Source organism: Somniosus microcephalus, chromosome 1 (genome assembly GCF_052327205.1).
Source record: "Somniosus microcephalus isolate GS21.2 chromosome 1, FLI_Smic_1.0, whole genome shotgun sequence".
Lineage (NCBI taxonomy): Eukaryota > Metazoa > Chordata > Chondrichthyes > Squaliformes > Somniosidae > Somniosus > Somniosus microcephalus.
Window position 1 is genome coordinate 125,381,699 of NC_140987.1, and position 19,295 is coordinate 125,400,993.

Consider the following 19,295-nt stretch of genomic DNA (forward strand, 5'->3'; position numbering starts at 1 on the left):
GTGTACGGACAATCCTAGTAACTACAGGCCACTCAGTTTAACATCAGTGGTGGGTAAAGTTTTAGAAACAAAAGTCAAGGAAAAAAAAAACAGGCACTTGGAGAGGTTTAAGCTAATTAAGCAGAGCCAGCACAGATTTGTGAAAGGCAGATTGTGTTTGACTAATCTAATTGAATTTTTTGATGAAGTAAGAGAGGAGTGATGAACCGAATGCAATGGATGTTGCCTACATGGATCTTCAGAAGGCGTTTGACAAAGTACATAGAAGGCTGGTTAACAAAATTGAGGCTCATGGAATAGGTGGGTCAGTGGCAGCTTGGATAAGGAATTGGCTTAAAGACAAAAAACAGCGAGTTGTGGTAAATGGCTGTTTTTCAGACTGGAGGATGGTAGACAGGGGTGCTCCCCAAGGGTCAGTGCTGGGGCCACTGCTTTTTTTGATATATATAAATGACCTGGATATTGGAATACAGAGTAGAATTTCTAAATTTGCCGATGACACCAAACTTGGGGGTGTGGCAAACAGTGAGGATGATACCAATCGACTGCAACAGGACATAGAAAGGCTAGCCGAATGGGCAGACAATTGGCAGATGGAATTTAATACAGAGAAGTGTGAGGTGTTGCATTTTGGCAGAAGGAACAGGGAGAGGCAATATACACTTAATGGCACAGTTTTAAAGAGTGTGCAGGGACAGAGGGACCTGGGAGTTAATGTACATAGGTCCCTGAAGGTGGCGGAAGAGAGTGGTTAGCAAAGCATATGGGATCTTGGGCTTCATAAATAACGGCATTGAGTACAAAAGTAGAGAAGTTGGGATACGGAGTGGAGCTATAGTAGGGAGTGGTGCACAGCCAAATATAGGGGAAAAAACAAGTCAGCGTGGAAGGCAGAGCAAATATGTAACGGCACAAGGGAGTATGGCAAGGTTGGATGGCATTTATTTTAATGCAAGGAGTCTTGCGAGTAAGGCAGATGAATTGAAGGTGTTGATGAACACATGGGAGTATGATATTGTTGCTATCACAGAGACATGGTTGAGGGAGGGGCAGGACTGGCAGCTCAATATTCCAGGATATAGAATCTTCAGGCGAGATAGAGGGGGATGCAAAAGAGGAGGGGGTGTCGCAATATTAATCAAGGAGTCAATTACTGCTGTAAGGAGGGATGATATCTTAGCAGGTTCCTCTAATGAGGCCATATGGGTAGAACTTAAAAACAAAAAGGGGGCAAGCACTTTGCTGGGAGTGTACTATCGGCCCCCCAAACAGTCAGGGGAAGATAGAGGAACAGATATGTAGGCAAATCTCAGAGAAGTGTAGAAATAATAATAGGGTAATAATAGTAGGGGATTTCAACCTCCCCAATATTAACTGGGATAGTCAGAGTGTGAAAGGCTTAGAGGGTGCAGAATTCTTAAAGTGCATCCAGGAGAGCTTTTTGAGCCAGCATGTAGAAAGTCCTACAAGAGAGGGGGTGGGACTGGACCTAATTCTAGGGAATGTAGCCGGGCAAGTGGTTGAAGTGTCAGTAGGAGAGCATTTTGGTGACAGTGACCATAATTCGGTGAGATTTAAAGTAGTCATGGAAAAGGACAAAGATGGACCGGAAATAAAGGTTCTAAATTGGGGGAAGGCCGATTTTAATATGATACGGCAGGATCTGGCCAAAGTGGACTGGGATCAGCTACTTGTCAGAAAATCCACATCAGAGCAGTGAGAGTCTTTCAGAAAGGAAATAGAGAGAGTACAACGCCAACATGTTCCCGTAAAGGTCAAGGGTGGGACCAACAAACCCAGGGAACCCTGGATGTCAAGGGATATACAAGATGAATTAGGAAAAAAAGGGAGGCTTTTGGCAGATACAAAGGACTAAAAATAGTGGAAGCCCTAGAGGAGTATAGAAAGTGCAGGGGGGGGTACTTAAAAAAGAAATTAGGAGAGCGAAAAGGGGGCATGAAAAAACACTGGCGGGCAAAATAAAGGAAAATCCCAAGGTGTTTTATAAGTATATTAAGGGCAAGAGGATAACCAGGGAAAGAGTAGGGCCCATTAGGGACCAAAGTGGCAATCTTTGTGTAGAGCTGGAAGATCTGGGTGAGGTTTTAAATGAATATTTTGCACCTGTGTTCACTATGGAGAAGGACGATGTGGGCATAGAAATCAGGCAGGGGGATTGTGATATACTTGAACAAATTAGTATTGAGAGGGAGGAGGTACTAGCGGTTTTAGCGGGCTTAAAAGTGGATAAATCCCCAGGCCCTGACGAGATGTATCCCAGGCTGCTGTGTGAGGCAAGGGAGGAGATTGCAGGGGCTCGGACACAAATTTTCAGAACCTCTCTGGCCACAGGGGAGGTGCCAGAGGACTGGAGAACAGCTAACATAGTACCATTATTCAAGAAGGGTAGTAGGGATAAACCAGGGAATTACAGGCCAGTGAGCCTAACATCAGTGGTAGGGAAATTATTGGAAAAAATTCTGCGGGACAGAATTAGTCTCCACTTGGAGAGGCAAGGATTAATCAAGGATAGTCAGCGTGGCTTTGTCAGGGTGAGCTCATGTCTAACCAACTTGATTGAATTTTGAGAGGGGGTGACTAGGTGTGTGGATGAGGGTAGTGCAGTTGATGTAGTCTACATGGACTTCAGTAAGGCTTTTGACAAAGTCCCGCATGGGAGACTGGTCAAGAAGGTAAGAGCCCATGGGATCCAGGGCAATTTGGCACATTGGATCCAAAATTGGCTTAGTGGCAGGAGGCAGAGGGTGATGGTTGAAAGTTGTTTTTGTGACTGGAAGCCTGTGTCCAGTGGTGTACCGCAGGGATCTGTGCTGGGTCCTTTGCTGTTTGTAGTATACAGTAATGATTTAGATACGAATGTAGGAGGTATGATCAGTAAGTTCGCAGATGACACGAAAATTGGTGGAGTAGTAAATAGCGAGGAGGGAAGGCTCAGGCTACAGGACGATATAGACGGGTTGGTTAGATGGGCAGAACAGTGGCAAATGGAATTTAACCCTGAAAAGTGTGAGGTGATGCATTTTGGGAGGACTAACAAGGCAAGGGAATACACAATGAATGGTAGGACCCTAGGAAGGACAGAGGATCAGAGGGACCTTGGTGTGCATCTACTGTACATAGATCCTTGAAGGCAACAGGACAGGTAGATAAGGTGGTTAAAAAGGCATATGGGATACTTGCCTTCATTAGCCAAGGCATAGAATATAAGAGCAGGGAGGTTATGATGGAGCTGTACAAAACGCTAGTTAGGCCACAGCTGGAATACTGTGTGCAGTTCTGGTCGCCACACTATAGGAGGGATGTGATTGCATTGGAGAGGGTGCAGAGGAGCTTCACCAGGATGTTACCTGGGATGGAGCGCTTCAGCTATGAAGAGAGACTGGACAGGCTGGGGTTGTTTTTCTTAGAACAGAGAAGGCTGAGGGGTCCTGATTGAGGTGTACAAAATTATGAGGGGCATAGATAGGGTAGATAGAAAGGAACTTTTCCCCTTAGTAGAGGGGTCAATAACCAGGGGGCATAGTTTCAAGGTAAGGGGCAGGAGGTTTAGAGGGGATTTGAGGAAAAACTTTTTCACCCAGAGTGCGGTTGGAATCTGGAACTCACTGCCTGAAAGGGTGGTAGAGGCAGGAACCCTCACAACATTCAAGAAGCATTTAGATGAGCACTTGAAACGCCATAGCATACAAGGCTACGGACCAAGTGCTGGAAAATGGGATTAGAATAGACAGGGCTTGATGGCCGGCGCGGACATGATGGGCCGAAGGGCTTCTTTCTGTGCTGCATAACTCTATGACTCTATTACTAAGTTATGCTGAACCTTTATAAAGCACTGGTTAGGCCACAACTGGAGTATTGCGTCCAGTTCTGGTCACCACACTTTAGGAAGGATGTGAAGGGGCACTTGAGAGGGTGCAGAGGAGATTTACCAGAATGGTTCCAGGGATGGGGGATCTTAGTTACGAGGACAGGGTGGAGAAGCTGGATTTGTTTTCATTAGAGCAAAGGAGGTTGAGGGGTGATTTGATAGAGGTGTACAAGATTATGACGGGTTTGGATAGACTAGACGGGGAAAGGCTGTTCCCACTAGTTGATGGTACAAGGACTAGGGGATACAGATTTAAGGTTTTGGGGCGCTACCTTTGCCGGGGCGCTCCCGAAAAAGTTAGCACCACTGCGGTCAATTTTCCCAGGTAGCGCCCTGAGAGGGAAGAGAGGCGCTACTGGAAGCGTCCCACGTCCCTCTTGGGGCGCTGCAAGCCAATATCGTGGCGCTAGGTGGCGCTGCTGCACGTCGCGCCGCAGTACTGCAGCCCTTCCTCCCCTTATTAAAGGGGAGGTGCCTGGTGTAGCGCATCCCGGTGCCCAGCTGGGCCACCAGGGATCGGGAGCGCCGGCAAACGAGCCCGGTACTCAAGAGGAGTGCCGGGCTCACGGAGAGCAGCCAGCATCCCGCGGGGGGGCTTCACGGGGGCCGGGGACAGCAACAGGGGCAGTTGCTGGCAGGCGGCCAGCAACAAAAATGGCCGCCCGCCCCCTCCATTTAACTAGCGCCGCCCTGGCCGCAGATAGGCCCCCATGACCCCGGCGGACATAGCGCGAGTGGGGCGCTGCGCACGGCAATGACGTCATCGCCGGCGACGCAGTGACGTGCGGCGCTAACGGTTAGTGCCACCGCTAACCTCCCGCTGAATTTTGCGGGAGGTGTTAGTGGCGCTGTATCCAGGCGCTAGTTGATTTGCGCACTGTTAGCACCCTAGAATTATTTACTATACCTCCTATTTTAGTATCTGCAAATTTGGACACCACTCCCTCTTGTGCTATATTCAAATCATTGATATACACAGTGGATAGATGTGGTCCCAGAACAGAACCCTGCGTGACACCACTACTCACTTCTAGCCACTTTAAGAAACTATCTTTAACTCCAACTTTCTGTTTCCTCCCTCCTAACCAGTTTTTATTCCAATTTGCTTCCCCTCTCCTATTTCCATACCTCTTAATTGTCTCCAATAGTTTCCTGTGTGGTACCTTGTCAAAGGCTTTCTGAAAGTCCATGTGCGCCAAATCCACTGTATTCCCCCGCCCCCCCCCCCATCCACGATATTTGTCGCCTCCACAAAGAGTATCAGGTTTTTAAAATGCGATCTTCCTTTTCCTTAACAGTTTTATTACAAATTCATAAAATTGAAATGCTAACCTTTTTTTTTCTTTTAAGTGTACACACTACGGAACATGGAAAAAAGATAATCTTCAAAATGGATGCACAAAAGTAAAAGAATAATTTTATGCACCAAGCTTTTTAATCTGATAATATGGAAGAGATTGCAGTCAAAGTTGCTGTACGGATTCGACCTCTACTTCCAAAAGAAATCCTCCACAACCATCAAGTTTGTGTTCGAGTTGTTCCCAACACGCAGCAGGTTGTGATTGGGAAAGATCGTGCTTTTACATTTGATTTTGTATTTGGACAAAAATCATCACAAGATGATGTATATTCTGCCTGCGTAAAGCCTTTAGTAATATCAGCAATTGAAGGTTATAATGCCACTGTGTTTGCTTATGGACAGACAGGATCTGGAAAAACATACACAATTGGTGGGGGACATATAGGTAAGTTAAAAAAAAGATGTTTTCTTTGTCCCTCTGCATTGTAACTTACTATACACCACAATATTAAATAACATTACTGTGAAATATCTATCTAATAAGTCTTAAGGCAATACATTAATATTAATGCATGTCTTGATTGGGAATGGCACAGCCTGGTGCAATCCCAGTGTACTGTGTCTGAGTGCCAAAATCTCCCACCTGCCAAAGTTTCCAATCTTTAATGTGCAACTATGGGCAGACATCTATCAACAGCCAAGAGCTTCCTCAGAGGGAGGGAGAGTCATCATGGGCTGTCCTATGCACAATTTCTGGTGGTAGTTTCTGGAGATCCCTTGGTAGATGGTTTGGAGGAGGCTCGGTCTTTTACTCAGGATGGTGGTAGATATGGGGAGTTCTAAGAAAAGGGAAGAGGGGAAAAAAAGAACTTTCCAAAAACAAACATAAATATCTGTTACTTGGAATGCAGTGTGACACTTTCTCACTTTGCTAACAAATTAAGTCATTTTAGGCAATTGAAACTTAATTTAGCATCATTGGTAGTAGAATTGCTAATGTAATTCTGTTAGCATCTATTTGCCAACTAAGTATTTTTGCTTATATTTTTTATTTTAAATTAATTTCAAGACATTACATTCTTGCTACCATGGTAGTATTGTCATTTTCAATATGGATGGATTCAGCAGACTAGGAGCTATATATTTTGCAACCTCATCCTGTCTTACAGGTGTGTATGGGACAGATGTAATAGACTCTCCATAGTATCCATCACTCCAGCTATTCTGGGACCAGATGGGATAGATAGGTTAATGGCTTGAGTTCTGATGTTTGATTTTCTGTTAATAGTAAAATCGTTGAAAGCCTCATTAATCATAAAAACTAATGCCAGCACAATATAAACCACAAAAGTAAATGGGAAAAAATTCATATCTTTCTATTAAGAATCAGACAATGATAGTTTTGTCAAATATTTTTCTTCAACTTTACAGACACAGGAATACAACCGTAATCTTTAGCACAAATGGCAGTGCAAGGTTAATGAAAGTCTTGGCTATAAAGGGCAATTTTGTGAATTGGCACTTGGAGGGATTACAGTTTAGGAAATTTCAGGTGCACAATCCATGATTTCCAATTCTGGCAAATCGCAGGCTGCACACACATAATTTCCTGAGGTGCCCACCTGCAAGTACCAGATCATGGAATCACTCCTATAATGTATACTTCTTGTAACAGCAGCCCCAAGGTAAACAATGCCCAGCTGCTCGATGTACATATTGCATCAGCATGTTAACCCTCACCTGCATGGCTGCACCATAAAAGTTATGTATAGTTCAGAGAAACAGGATTGGATCGGGTTACACGGTTTACTGATTATATTGTGATACATATTATTAGGAAATGATAAATTAGATGCATTGTGCTAGAAATTATAAAGATTTATAAAGATTTTTTTTATGACCTAAAGCTCCATTTTCTGATGAGTTAAAAGGCATTATTCCACGTGCCATTCACGAGATTTTCCAAAACATCACTGAAAATCACAATATAGACTTTAATGTGAAAGTATCCTACATTGAAGTGTACAAAGAAGAGCTGAAGGATCTTTTGGAGCTACAGAGCACCAGCAAAGATATTCATATCAGAGAAGATGAAAAAGGAAACACAGGTAATCCTATCATTTGGTTAAATAAATCCAACCAGTGAAGTCATTTTATGAATGTATTTCTGTGTTCGCTCTCCTCATTTTATTTCTAAATTATTTTTACCTCATCTCAATGCTTGCACAATAGGTATTCTAAGTTGATGGAAGATATTTTCTTTACATTTAAGATTAGTCAGAAGTTTGCTCGTTTAAAAAAAAATAGTTTGTATCAGTTATAGTCATATTAGCTTCAGTTGTTTGTAGCAGATATGTCACAGTTACAGTCATTTGTTTCCAGAGTTCATTATTTTTGCATTTTCCATTCACCTGTACATTGCAGGTTGGCACTTCAATATTCATTATGATCTAATTGGGACTAGTGGACTTCTACAGTTAAAACAATACTGTACAGGTGTCTCTCTAGTAGTTTGCCTGTTTTCTTTTATGTCAACTTGATTGTTGGGCGAGACTGTATTTCCCTTTTAGGGTTTCTTAAAGGGCTTTCTTTGTATGTGATTGTATCATCACTTCTATCTCAAAATGATGACTTATATTTTTTAGGCTTTGTCTAGATACATTTCCCTCGTGTTCTGCATCAAAGGGCATTCCCATAAGCAAGTCTTTGCTCTCTATTAATCAAAGTATGACATTACACGCGCAATATCTGGTATTATAGTGTTGTCCAGGGGCTGAACAGAAACCCTTGTATTTTGCTTACTGGATATGCCACAAGCCTTCTAATGATCTAGACAAGGGAACTAGATGTAATATCTCCAAGTTTGCAGATGACACAAAGCTGGGTGGGTGTGTGTGCTGTGAGGAGGATGTAGAGAAACTCCAGTATGATTTGGACAGGTTGGGTGATTGGGCAGATGCATGGCAGATGCAGTATAATGTGGATAAATGCAAGGTTATCCACTTTGGTGGCAAAAACAGGAAGACAGATTATTATCTGAACGGCAATAGATTGGGAAAAGGGGAAGTGCAACGAGACCTGGGTGTCCTTGTGCACCAATCGCTGAAGGTAAGCATGCAGGTGCAGCAGGCGGTTAAGAAGGCAAATGGTATGTTGGCCTTCATAGCGAGAGGATTCGAGTACAGGAACAAGGATGTCTTGCTGCAGTTGTACAGGGCCTTGGTGAGACCACACCTTGAGTATTGTGTGCAGTTTTGGTCGCCTTATCTGAGGAAGGATGTTCTTGCCATGGAGGGAGTGCAGCGAAGATTCACCAGACTGATACCTGGGATGGCAGGAATGACGTATGAAGAGAGATTGGGTCGATTAGGCTTATATTCGCTAGAGTTTAGAAGAATGAGAGGGGATCTCATTGAAACGTATAAAATTCTAACAGGACTAGACAGACTAGATGCAGGAAGGATATTCCCGATTGAGGGGGAGTCCTGAACCAGGGGTCACTGTCTAAAGATAAGGGGTAAACCATTTAGGACACAGATGAGGAGGAATTTATTCACCCAGAGAGTGGTGAACCTGTGGAATTCTCTACCACAGAAGGCAGTTGAGGCCAACTTATTAAATATATTCAAGAAGGAGTTAGATATATTTCTTAAGGCTAAAGGGATCAAGGGATATGGGGAGAAAGCAGGGACAGGGTGCTGAATTTGGATGATCAGCCATGATCTCATTAAATGGCGGAACAGGCTCGAGGGGCCGAATGGCCTACTCCTGCTCCTATCTTCTATGTTTCTCCTGGTCTCCTAGAATTCAGAAACCAGAAGAATAAATATCATCAGACCATATTGTCAGCTATAAATTCCAGAACATGTTTATTAAAAGTAAAAAAAAAAGCAGTTGCAATAAACGCTACAGAAGCTAGCACTACTTTTACAGAACTTTTAACTCATGCTCTCTCCTCGGGTACAGAAATAACAAAATACATTACACTTTGCTAACACTATTAATAATATTAAAGCTGGACTTGTATGTACTATAATTCTTAAGTATGGGTATTTGTTATAGCCCATGCAGCACCACAAGAACACCCCCTCCATATCAGCTGTGGTACAATGATACAAGATAGAATTCGCAAGCTGAGAGAGGGGGCCGCTAGAAATGTCAACGTTAAGCTAACTGGTCTATACTTCCCTGGACTTGTTCTATCTCCCTTTTAAAAAGCTTTTAAAGTGGCTTCCTGAATGTTTATTGTTTGTGGGGAGGGGAGGGGAGGGGAAGAGTGATGGGGCTATCAATGACTGCTGATCACAAAGACACACTGTAGGACTTCCTGCCACCATGATATCTGGGTTATAAGTCATTCATCTATTCTCAGTATGATGGGCCTTCAATAACCACAAAACTAGAAGTTATAGACTTAAACAAGTTGGCTATTAATCACTAAGATCAGAGCTAACATCTCAACACGCTGACTGGTTCACAGGAATGAGTCATACAGATCCTGGGATCTTTATGTAAGAGAAGTCAGGGGTGGAGCCAAGAGCCAAGACCTGGAACCTCCCAGGTTAGTCGGGAAAGAGGAAGTGAAACTATACACAGTGGGGGAGGGTAATATACATGAGTGCAAAACGAATACAGGATCAAGACAAACAGATTTCATTACATTCACCCCTTCTATAGATTTAGTCCATCGGGGTGATGTTTCTTAAAAGTTGGTACAAGTGAGTCTGTCAGGAGGTTTTGCAGTTCTCAGTGATCGGCGCAAAGCCGGTTGGGGTGCCTCTAGGGGAGTGGATTCTGGTTCCTCCGCTGTCCGGGCCTCCGCAGTGTCTTCCAGGTTATCTGCAGTGTCCTCCAGGTTAAAGTTGGGTATTGATACCTCTGGGCGTCCTGTCTCTTTGTAGTGTAGGTCTTCATCGGGTAGTCTCCCATCGTTCTCTCCGCTCCCCGAGGGAGTGAGGTCTTTTATGGAAACAGTGTCCTCTTGCCCGTCAGAGTATTCGATATAGGCGTACTGAGGGTTTGCATGGAGGAGCTGTACCTTTTCCACAAGGGGGTCCGTTTTATGGCCTCTCACGTGCTTCCGCAATAGTACTGTCCCCGGAGACGTCAGCCACGCGGGTAGAGATATGCCCGAGGTGGATTTCCGGGGGAAAACGAACATCTTTTCGTGAGGGGTAGCGTTAGTGGCAGTACATAACAGAGACCTTATGGAGTGGAGCACGTCTGGGAGGACTTCCTGCCAGCGGGAGGTCGGAAGGCCTTTTGACTTTAAGGCTAACGTGACAGCCTTCCAAACAGTAGCATTCTCCCTTTCCACTTGCCCATTACCCCGGGGGTTGTAGCTAGTGGTTCTGCTAGTGGCTATTCCCTTCGAGAGCAAGAACTGGCGCAGCTCGTCACTCATGAATGACGTCCCTTTATCGCTGTGTATGTAGTTCGGCATGCCAAACATGCAGAATAGATTACAGAGACACTTGATGACCGTGGCACTGGTCATGTCTGGGCAGGGAATGGCGAAGGGGAAGCGGGAATATTCATCAATGATATTGAGGAAGTATACGTTATGGTTGGCAGAGGGAAGGGGTCCCTTGAAGTCCAGACTTAGGCGCTCGAATGGCCGTGTGGCTTTGATAAGGTGTGCACGGTCAGGCCTGTAGAAACGAGGCTTGCATTCCGCACAGATGCGGCAGGCTCTGGTCATTGCCCTGGCCTCCTCGATGGAGTGGGGCAGATTGCGGGACTTTATAAAATGGTATAGTCGGGTGACCCCTGGGTGACAGAGGTCGTTGTGGAGACCCTGTAATTTGTCCGTATGAATGCTGGCACACATTCCCCGCGATAGGGTGTCTGGGGGTTCATTAAGGGCTCCCGGCCTGTACATAATATCATAGTCGAACGTGGATAGTTCGATCCTCCACCTGAGTATTTTGTCATTCTTGATTTTCCCCCTTTGTTATTAAACATGAAAGCCACCGACCGCTGGTCGGTGAGCAGGGTGAAACGTTTGCCGGCTAGGTAGTGTCTCCAGTGCCGCACTGCCTCCACTATAGCCTGTGCCTCCTTCTCGACAGAAGAGTGCCTGATTTCAGGTCCCTGAAGGGTTCGGGAGAAGAAGGCCACAGGTCTCCCAGCCTGATTGAGGGTCACAGCTAAGGCAAAGTCTGCGGGTTAGGTTGATTGGCTATGATAAATTGACCCTTAGTGTTAGGGGGATTAAATACGTGGGGTTACGGGGATCGGGTGGGATATGTGTCGGTGCAGGCTCGATGGGCCGAAATGGCCTCTATCTGCACTGTGGGGTTTCTGTGATTCTGTGATCACTTTCGACTTGAAAGGGAATGCATTCGTCCACTGCACACACTGCAGCCCTTTCAATGTCCTGTTTAATACTGGTGAAAGCCTCCCGAGCTTCAGCTGATAGTGGGAAGGACGTCGATTTAATGAGGGGTCAGGCCTTATCAGAGTAATTGGGCACCCATTGGGCATAATACGAAAAAAATCCCAGGCACCTTTTTAAAGCTTTGGGAATCTTAGTGATTAAAATTGATGGGCCTTCAATAACCACAAAACTAGAAGTTATAGACTTAAACAAGTTGGCTATTAATCACTAAGATCAGAGCTAACATTTCAACACGCCGACTGGTTCACAGGAATGAGTCATACAGATCCTGGGATCTTTATGTAAGAGAAGGCAGGTTAGTCAGGAAAGAGGAAGTGAAACTATACACAGTGGGGGAGGGTAATATACATGAGTGCAAAACGAATACAGGATCAAGACAAACAGATTTCATTACACAGTACAAGGGGGATCAAAACTAAAATGTACAGCTGTCACTCACCTTGGGGATCAAAGGTGTAAGGCTGGCCTCCCAGACTGTCTGGCTCCATCCAACCAAGGTAACAAGCTAACAATCAACTGGATTGAGTGGCTTGATAATTATGTTGATAGATATCAGAAAGTAGTTCTAATGAGATTGATACTAATAGCTTTGCAATTAAAGGATATAATATCAAGGACAGCGAGCGCGATGGTAGCCATATTTGGATCTAGTTGCCGTCTGTGGGCCTAGTTTTCCTTAAATTGTACTTTTTAGCCCCCATCTACAGAATGTGGATTCTACTTCAAACAAGTGGGGTACTTTTATCTTTTCCCTTTTCTTACATTCAAACTTCCCCTCCCCTCCCCCCAAACAATAAGCATTCAGGAAGCCACTTTAAAAGCTTTTTAAAAGGGAGATAGAACAAGTCCAGAGAAGTATGGACCAGTTAGCTTAACGTTGGTGGTAGGAAAGATAATGGCCCAGAAATTCGTGTCAGGGGCTACCCGCGGGTGCAAGCCCCCGACCTACACTTATCTAGCACGCCGGCAGTTGAGGCCTGGCCCTGCGTGGATTTCCTGTCTGTGGCCCGGTCCAGCTCCCGGCGCGCTGTGCTTGCGTGATCCAGCGGCGTACTTAATGCGATGCGTCTGCTGGGATCACATGAGCCACGGGCAACCAATCGGAGGAGGGAAAAGCCCATTCATGAAATTGACAGAAAGAACTGTCAAACTTATGAAAACATCGGGTGCCCAAAACAGTGCTTAACCTTAAAATAAATTTGAAAAAAACATCACACTATTTAAATAAACTATAAATAACATTAAATAACTATTTTAAACAATAATTTAAATTTTTGAAAAAAATAATTTTATAAAAAAACGGGGCTAAAAATACACTTACCTTACTTTAAAGTATTTAAAAATAATAAATCTGTGGGAAAAATGTTCTAATTTTAATTAATTGACCACTTACCTTTTAAAATGAAGTCCTTACGCCTGGTTTTTAGATGTGTAAAAAGTAGAGGCCTTCACGCACGGAAAAACCTGTTTAAAAAAAAAGGAAGTTCAACGCGCACGCGCAGACTCCCGCGCGCACGCGTTCCACAACTGAACCCCTTCGTTCAGAGGATCGGAAATGCCGGTTTCCCGCGCATGCGTAGTGCATGCAAGAAACCGGCACTTCCATCGGGTCCACGCATGAGTACTCTGTGCTTACTCAGGCGTTGGGACCCGAATTTCTGGGCCATTGGAATCTTTACTCAAAGATGTAATAGAAAAACATCTAGGCCTAGAAATTTGGTGGGCTGCGCCACCAGTTAGCGCCTAAAGAGGGCACTCGGTGGCTTTAGCGCCACTGGCCGCGGGGTGCTAATGGCGGCGTTAGCCTGTAGCGCTGCGCCGCCACCGATGATGTCATCGGTGTGCGCAGCGCCCCGCTACCGACCCGATCGCGATATTTGGTAGCGCCCGCCTCTGTAACGCCGTTCGCAAATCGCGCCCGGTTCACGGGGCCTACCTGTGGTGGTAGTGGCGCAAATTAAGGTGGAGGTGCGGGGCGGTCATTTTTTCGGTGGCCGCCTGCCAGCACCTCTGTCCCCGGCCTCCTGATCCCCCCCCCCCCCCGGGCAGTGCCGGCTGTGTCCCGAGAGCCCGGCACTTCTCCTCGGTGCCGGGCTCTTTTGCCGGCACTCGTGATCGGTCATCGCGCTGGTGCAGGCCCCTCCCCCTTAAGAAGGGAAGGAAGGCCTGCAGTACCACAGCGCGCCGTGCCGCAGCGTGTGGTGCTGCGGCACGTTGCGCTGCGATATTCAGTTTCAGCGCCCCAAGAGGGACGCGGGGCGCCTCGTGTCCCTCTTGGGGTGCTCAAGCTGAATTTCCGGCGGGCGCAACGGTTCCGATCGCAGCGGTAATTCCGGCGCCCAGGCGAGCTTGGCGCCCCGTTTGGGGCTCCACCGAATTTCTAGGTCCTAGAAACCTAAAATATTGGGCCAGAAATTCGGGTCCCCACGGGTGAGTACGCGCTGGGTACTCACGCATAGGGCGAACGAAAGTGCCAGTTTCGTGCATGCACTGCGCATGCGTGGGAAACCGGAACTTCCGTTCCCTTCAAGGAAGGGGTTCACAGGTCGAACGCGTGCGCCGGAGAGGCAGCGCGTATGCCAGGAACTTCCATTTTTTTTTACAGGTTTCTCCGGGAGGGTAAGTCTCCAGCAGCTACGCTTTTAAAAAGCAGTCGCAAGGCCTGCTTTTAACAAGGTAAGTGGTGAATTAAGTAAAATTAAAACATTTTTTCCACAGGTTTATTATTTTTAAATACTTTAAAGAAAGGTAAGTTTATTTTTAGCCCTGTTAAAAACTGTAATTAATTTTTTCAAAAATTTAAATTGTTTAAAAGTTATTTTATGTAATTTATAGTTATTTTTAAAATGTGATTTTTTAAATTTATTATTTATTTGAAGTTTTAGTTATGTTTTGGGGCCGATCTCTAATTCATAGATTTGACAGGTCTTCCTGTCAAATCTATGAATAGAGATCCCCTGCTACGATTGGCTCTCCATGGCCCACGTGATCCCAGGGGACTCTTCGAACTAACTGCGCCCCTGGGATACTCGAGCACTGCGTGCCGGCAGTTGGAGGAGGCCCAGGACCGGAATCCCACGCGGGCCCACAGCACAACGGCTGGCGTGCCAGGTAAGTGCAGGTCGGGGGCTTGCACCCACGGGAAGCCTCCGACCCGAATTTCTGGTCCATTAGAGTAGTCAGCACAGATTTCAAAAGGGAAGGTCATGCTTGGTCAACCACATTGATTCTTTGAAGAAGTAACAGAAAAAGTAGACAAGGGTAATGCAGTAGATGTAATATATTTGGATTTTCAAAAGGCCTTTGATAAGATACCGCATAGTAGTCTCATGACTAAGGTCAGAGCATGTGGAGTCAGGGGGCAAGTAGCAGAATGGATAGCAACTGGTTGCAAAACAGAAAACCGAGAGTAGGTGTTTTTTATTATTCATTCACGGGAGATGGGCGTCGCTGGCATGGTCGGCATTTATTGCCCATTCCTAATAAAGGTAGTTACTCAGACAGCCGGAAGGTGGGAAGTTTTGTTCCACAGGGATCGGTATTAGAACCACTGTTTACCATTTACATAAATGATATGAACTCGAAAGTACAATATCAATTTGCAGATGACACCAAACTAGGGGTGTAGTTAATACAAGAAAAATGCGACAAAATACAAGAAGACATTAATAAACTTGAAGAATGGGCGTTTATTTGGCAAATGATTTTCAATATAGATAATTGTGAGGTTGTCATTTTGGTAGGAAGAATAAGGAGGTGACATGCCATGTTCCCTGTAAGCTGCGCTTTGTTCTGCGAGGCCTGTTTCTTTTAATGCGCGGTCCCTTTAAATTTCTGTGCATGCGTGGTATTTACAATGTAAAAGCCGGTGAGCCACCTATGCCGGACCTTGCAGGGGTGCCTCTGAAGCTCAGGAAGGGAGGAAAAAGAGTGGAAGAGCAATAGTGGTAGGGGATTCTATCGTAAGGGGAACAGATAGGCATTTGTGTGGCCGTAGAAGTGACTCCAGGATGGTTTGTTGCCTCCCTGGTGCCAGGGTCAAGGATGTCACTGAACGGCTGCAGGGCATTCTGAAGGGGGAGGGTGAACAGTCAGAGGTCGTGGTTCACATTGGGACCAATGACATGGGTAGGAAGAGGGATGAGGTCCTGCAGCAAGAATTTAGGGAGCTAGGTAGCAGATTAAAGAGCAGGACCTCAAAGGTTGTAATCTCTGGATTACTCCCGGTGCCACGTGCTAGTGAGTATAGGAATAGGAGGATAGAGCAGATGAATGCGTGGCTAAAGAGTTGGTGCAGGAGGGAGGGCTTTAGTTTCCTGGATCACTGGGCCTGCTTCTGGAGAAGGTGGGACTTGTACAAGTCGGACGGGTTGCACCTGAACCAGAGCGGGACAAATATCCTTGCGGGGAGGTTTGCTAGTACTGTTCGGGGGGGTTTAAACTAAAATGGCAGGGGGTTGGGAACCTGAGCAGGGAGACAGAGGAAAGGAAAACAGGGATAAAAGCAAAAGATAGGAAGGAGAAAAACAAAAGTGGCAGTCAGAGAAATCAACGGTTTAAATCAAGCGTGGCCACAGTAAATAATAATTCTAATAGGTCTAAGAGCGTTAAAAAAACAAGCCTGAAGGCTTTGTGTCTTAATGCGAGGAGCATTTGTAATAAGGTGGACGAATTGGCTGCGCAAATAGAGGTAAACGAATATGATTTGGTTGGGATTATGGAAACGTGGCTCAAGGATGGCCAAGACTGGGAACTCAACATCCAGGGGTATTCGATATTCAGGAAAGATAGGCAAAAAGGAAAGGGAGGTGGGGTAGCATTACTGGTTAAAGAAGGGATTAATACAATTGTAATGAAGGATATTAGCTCTGATGATGTGGAATCTGTATGGGTAGAATTGAGAAATACTAAGGGGAAAAAAACATTAGTGGGAGTGGTATATAGACCTCCCAACAGTAAGGCAGAGGTTGGGGATGGCATTAAAGGGAAATTAAAGAAGCGTGCAATAAGGGCACAGCAGTCATCATGGGTGACTTTAATCTACATATAGATTGGGCCAACCAAATTAGTAACAACACTGTGGAGGAGGAATTCCTGGAGTGTGTACGGGATGGTTTCCTGGACCAATATGTCGAGGAACCAACCAGAGATCGGGCCATCTTAGACTGGGTATTATGTAACGAGAAAGGATTAATTAGCAATCTTGTTGTACGAGGCCCCTTGGGTCTGAGCGATCATAATATGATCGAATTCTTCATTAAGATGGAGAATGAAGTCGTTGACTCAGAGACTAGGGTCCTCAATTTAAATAAAGGAAACTACGATGGTCTGAGGAGCGAGTTGGGTAGGATTGATTGGGGAATGGCACTCAAAGGGTTGACGGTGGATAGGCAATGGCAAGCACTCAAAGACCGAATGCATGAGCTACAGAATTTGTTCATCCCAGTTTGGCATAAAAATAAAACAAAAAAGGTGACTCAACCGTGGCTAACAAGGGAAACTAGGGATAGCATAAGATCCAAGGAGACGACATACAAATTGGCCAGAAAAAGCAATAATCCTGAGGATTGGGAGCAGTTTAGGAGTCAACAAAGGAGGACAAAGGGATTAATTAAGAAAGGGAAAAAAGAATATGAGAGTAAGCTAGCAGGGAACATAAAAACGGACTGTAAAAGCTTTTATAGATATGTGAAGAGAAAAAGATTGGTGAAGTCAAGCGTAGGTCCCTTACACTCAGAATCAGGGGAATTTATAATGGGAAACAAAGAAATGGCAGACCAACTAAATTCATACTTTGGTTCTGTCTTCACAAAGGAGGACACAAATAACCTCCCAGAGATGCCGGGGAACATAGGGCCTGATGTAAGGGTGGAACTGAAAGAAATCAGTATTTGTAGGGAAATGGTGTTTGGAAAATTGATGGGACTGAAGGCCGATAAATCCCCAGGGCCTGATAATCTACATCCCAGGGTACTTAAGGAAGTGGCCCTAGAAATAGTAGATGCATTGCTGGTCATCTTCCAGAACTCGATAGACTCTGGAACAGTACCCATGGATTGGAGGGTAGCTAATGTTACCCCACTATTCAAAAAAGGTGGTAGAGAAAAAGCGGGGAATTATAGACCGGTAAGCCTGACATCGATAGTGGGGAAAATGCTAGAATCTATTATAAAAGATGTAATAGCAGAGCACTTGGTGAGCAGTGACAGGTTTGGACAAAGTCAACATGGATTTACAAAAGGTAAATCATGCTTGACTAATCTACTGGAATTTTTTGAGGATGTAACTGGTAAAATAGATAAGGGAGAACCAGTGGATGTGGTGTATTTGGACTTTCAGAAGGCTTTCGATAAGGTCCCACATAAGAGATTAGCGTGCAAAATTAAGGCACATGGGATTGGGGGCAAGGTATTGACTTGGATAGAGAACTGGTTGGCGGACAGAAAGCAAAGAGTTGGAATAAACGGGTCGTTTTCCGAGTGGCAGGCAGTGACTAGTGGGGTACTGCAAGGATCGGTCCTAGGACCCCAGCTGTTCACAATATATATTAATGATCTGGACGAGGGAATTGGATGTAATATCTCCAAATTTGCAGACGACACAAAGCTGGGTGGGAGGGTAAGCTGTGAGGAGGATGTCATGAAACTCCAGTATGATTTGGACAGGTTGGGTGATTGGGCAGATGCATGGCAAATGCACTATAATGTGGATAAATGTGAGGTTATCCACTTTGGTGGCAAAAACAGGAAGGCAGATTATTATTTGAATGGCAATAGATTGGGAGAAGGGGAAGTGCAAAGAGACCTGGGTGTTCTTGTGCACCAGTCGCTGAAGGTAAACATGCAGGTGCAGCAGGCGGTTAAGAAGGCAAATGGTATGTTGGCCTTCGTAGCAAGAGGGTTCGAGTACAGGAACAAGGATGTCTTGCTACAGTTGTACAGGGCCTTGGTGAGACCACACCTTGAGTATTGTGTGCAGTTTTGGTCGCCTTACCTGAGGAAGGACGTTCTTGCCATGGAAGGAGTGCAGCGAAGATTCACCAGGCTGATACCTGGGATGGCAGGAATGACGTATGAGGAGAGATTGTGTCGATTGGGATTATACTCACTGGAGTTTAGAAGATTGAGAGGGGATCTCATCGAAACCTATAAAATTCTGTCAGGCCTGGACAGACTAGATGCAGGAAGGATGTTTATGATGGCCGGGGAGTCCAGAACCAGGGGTCATAGTCTAAGGATAAGGGGTAAGCCATTTGGACTGAAATGAGGAGGAATTTCTTTACCCAGAGAGTGGTGAACCTGTGGAATTCTCTGCCACAGAGGGCGGTGGAGGCCAGTTCATTAAATATATTCAAAAAAGAGTTGGATATATTTCTTAAGGCTAAAGGGATCAAGGGATATGGGGAGAAGGCAGGGACAGGGTACTGAATTTGGATGATCAGCCATGATCTCATTGAATGGCGGAGCAGGCTTGAAGGGCCGAATGGCCTACTCCTGCTCCTATCTTCTATGTTTCTATGTTTCTATGACTGCGCAGCCGCATGCTCGCACAGCTTAGTGGGAACATTGGCCACATACTGCTTGGATAATAGTCTGAATGGGTTAGAAGAACAAAGAGATCTAGGGGTACAGATACATAAATCACTAAAAGTAGTGATACAAAAAGAAAATACTGCAGATGCTGGAAATCTGAAATAAAAGTAGGGA

The 19,295-nt window shown here is 45.2% G+C and overlaps 1 protein-coding gene across 1 annotated transcript in view; it reads left to right on the top strand.

Moving 5' to 3' along the window:
- The window catches only part of LOC147124349 (kinesin-like protein KIF27), a 216,472-nt gene that overhangs the window by 8,074 nt on the left and 189,103 nt on the right, over window positions 1-19,295 (top strand). The window contains exons 2-3 of the mRNA XM_085985335.1: window positions 5,240-5,634; window positions 7,097-7,297. Of these exons, the coding sequence (XP_085841461.1) occupies window positions 5,337-5,634; window positions 7,097-7,297 (499 nt within the window). The 5' untranslated portion in view covers window positions 5,240-5,336. The remainder of the gene's footprint in view (window positions 1-5,239; window positions 5,635-7,096; window positions 7,298-19,295) is intronic.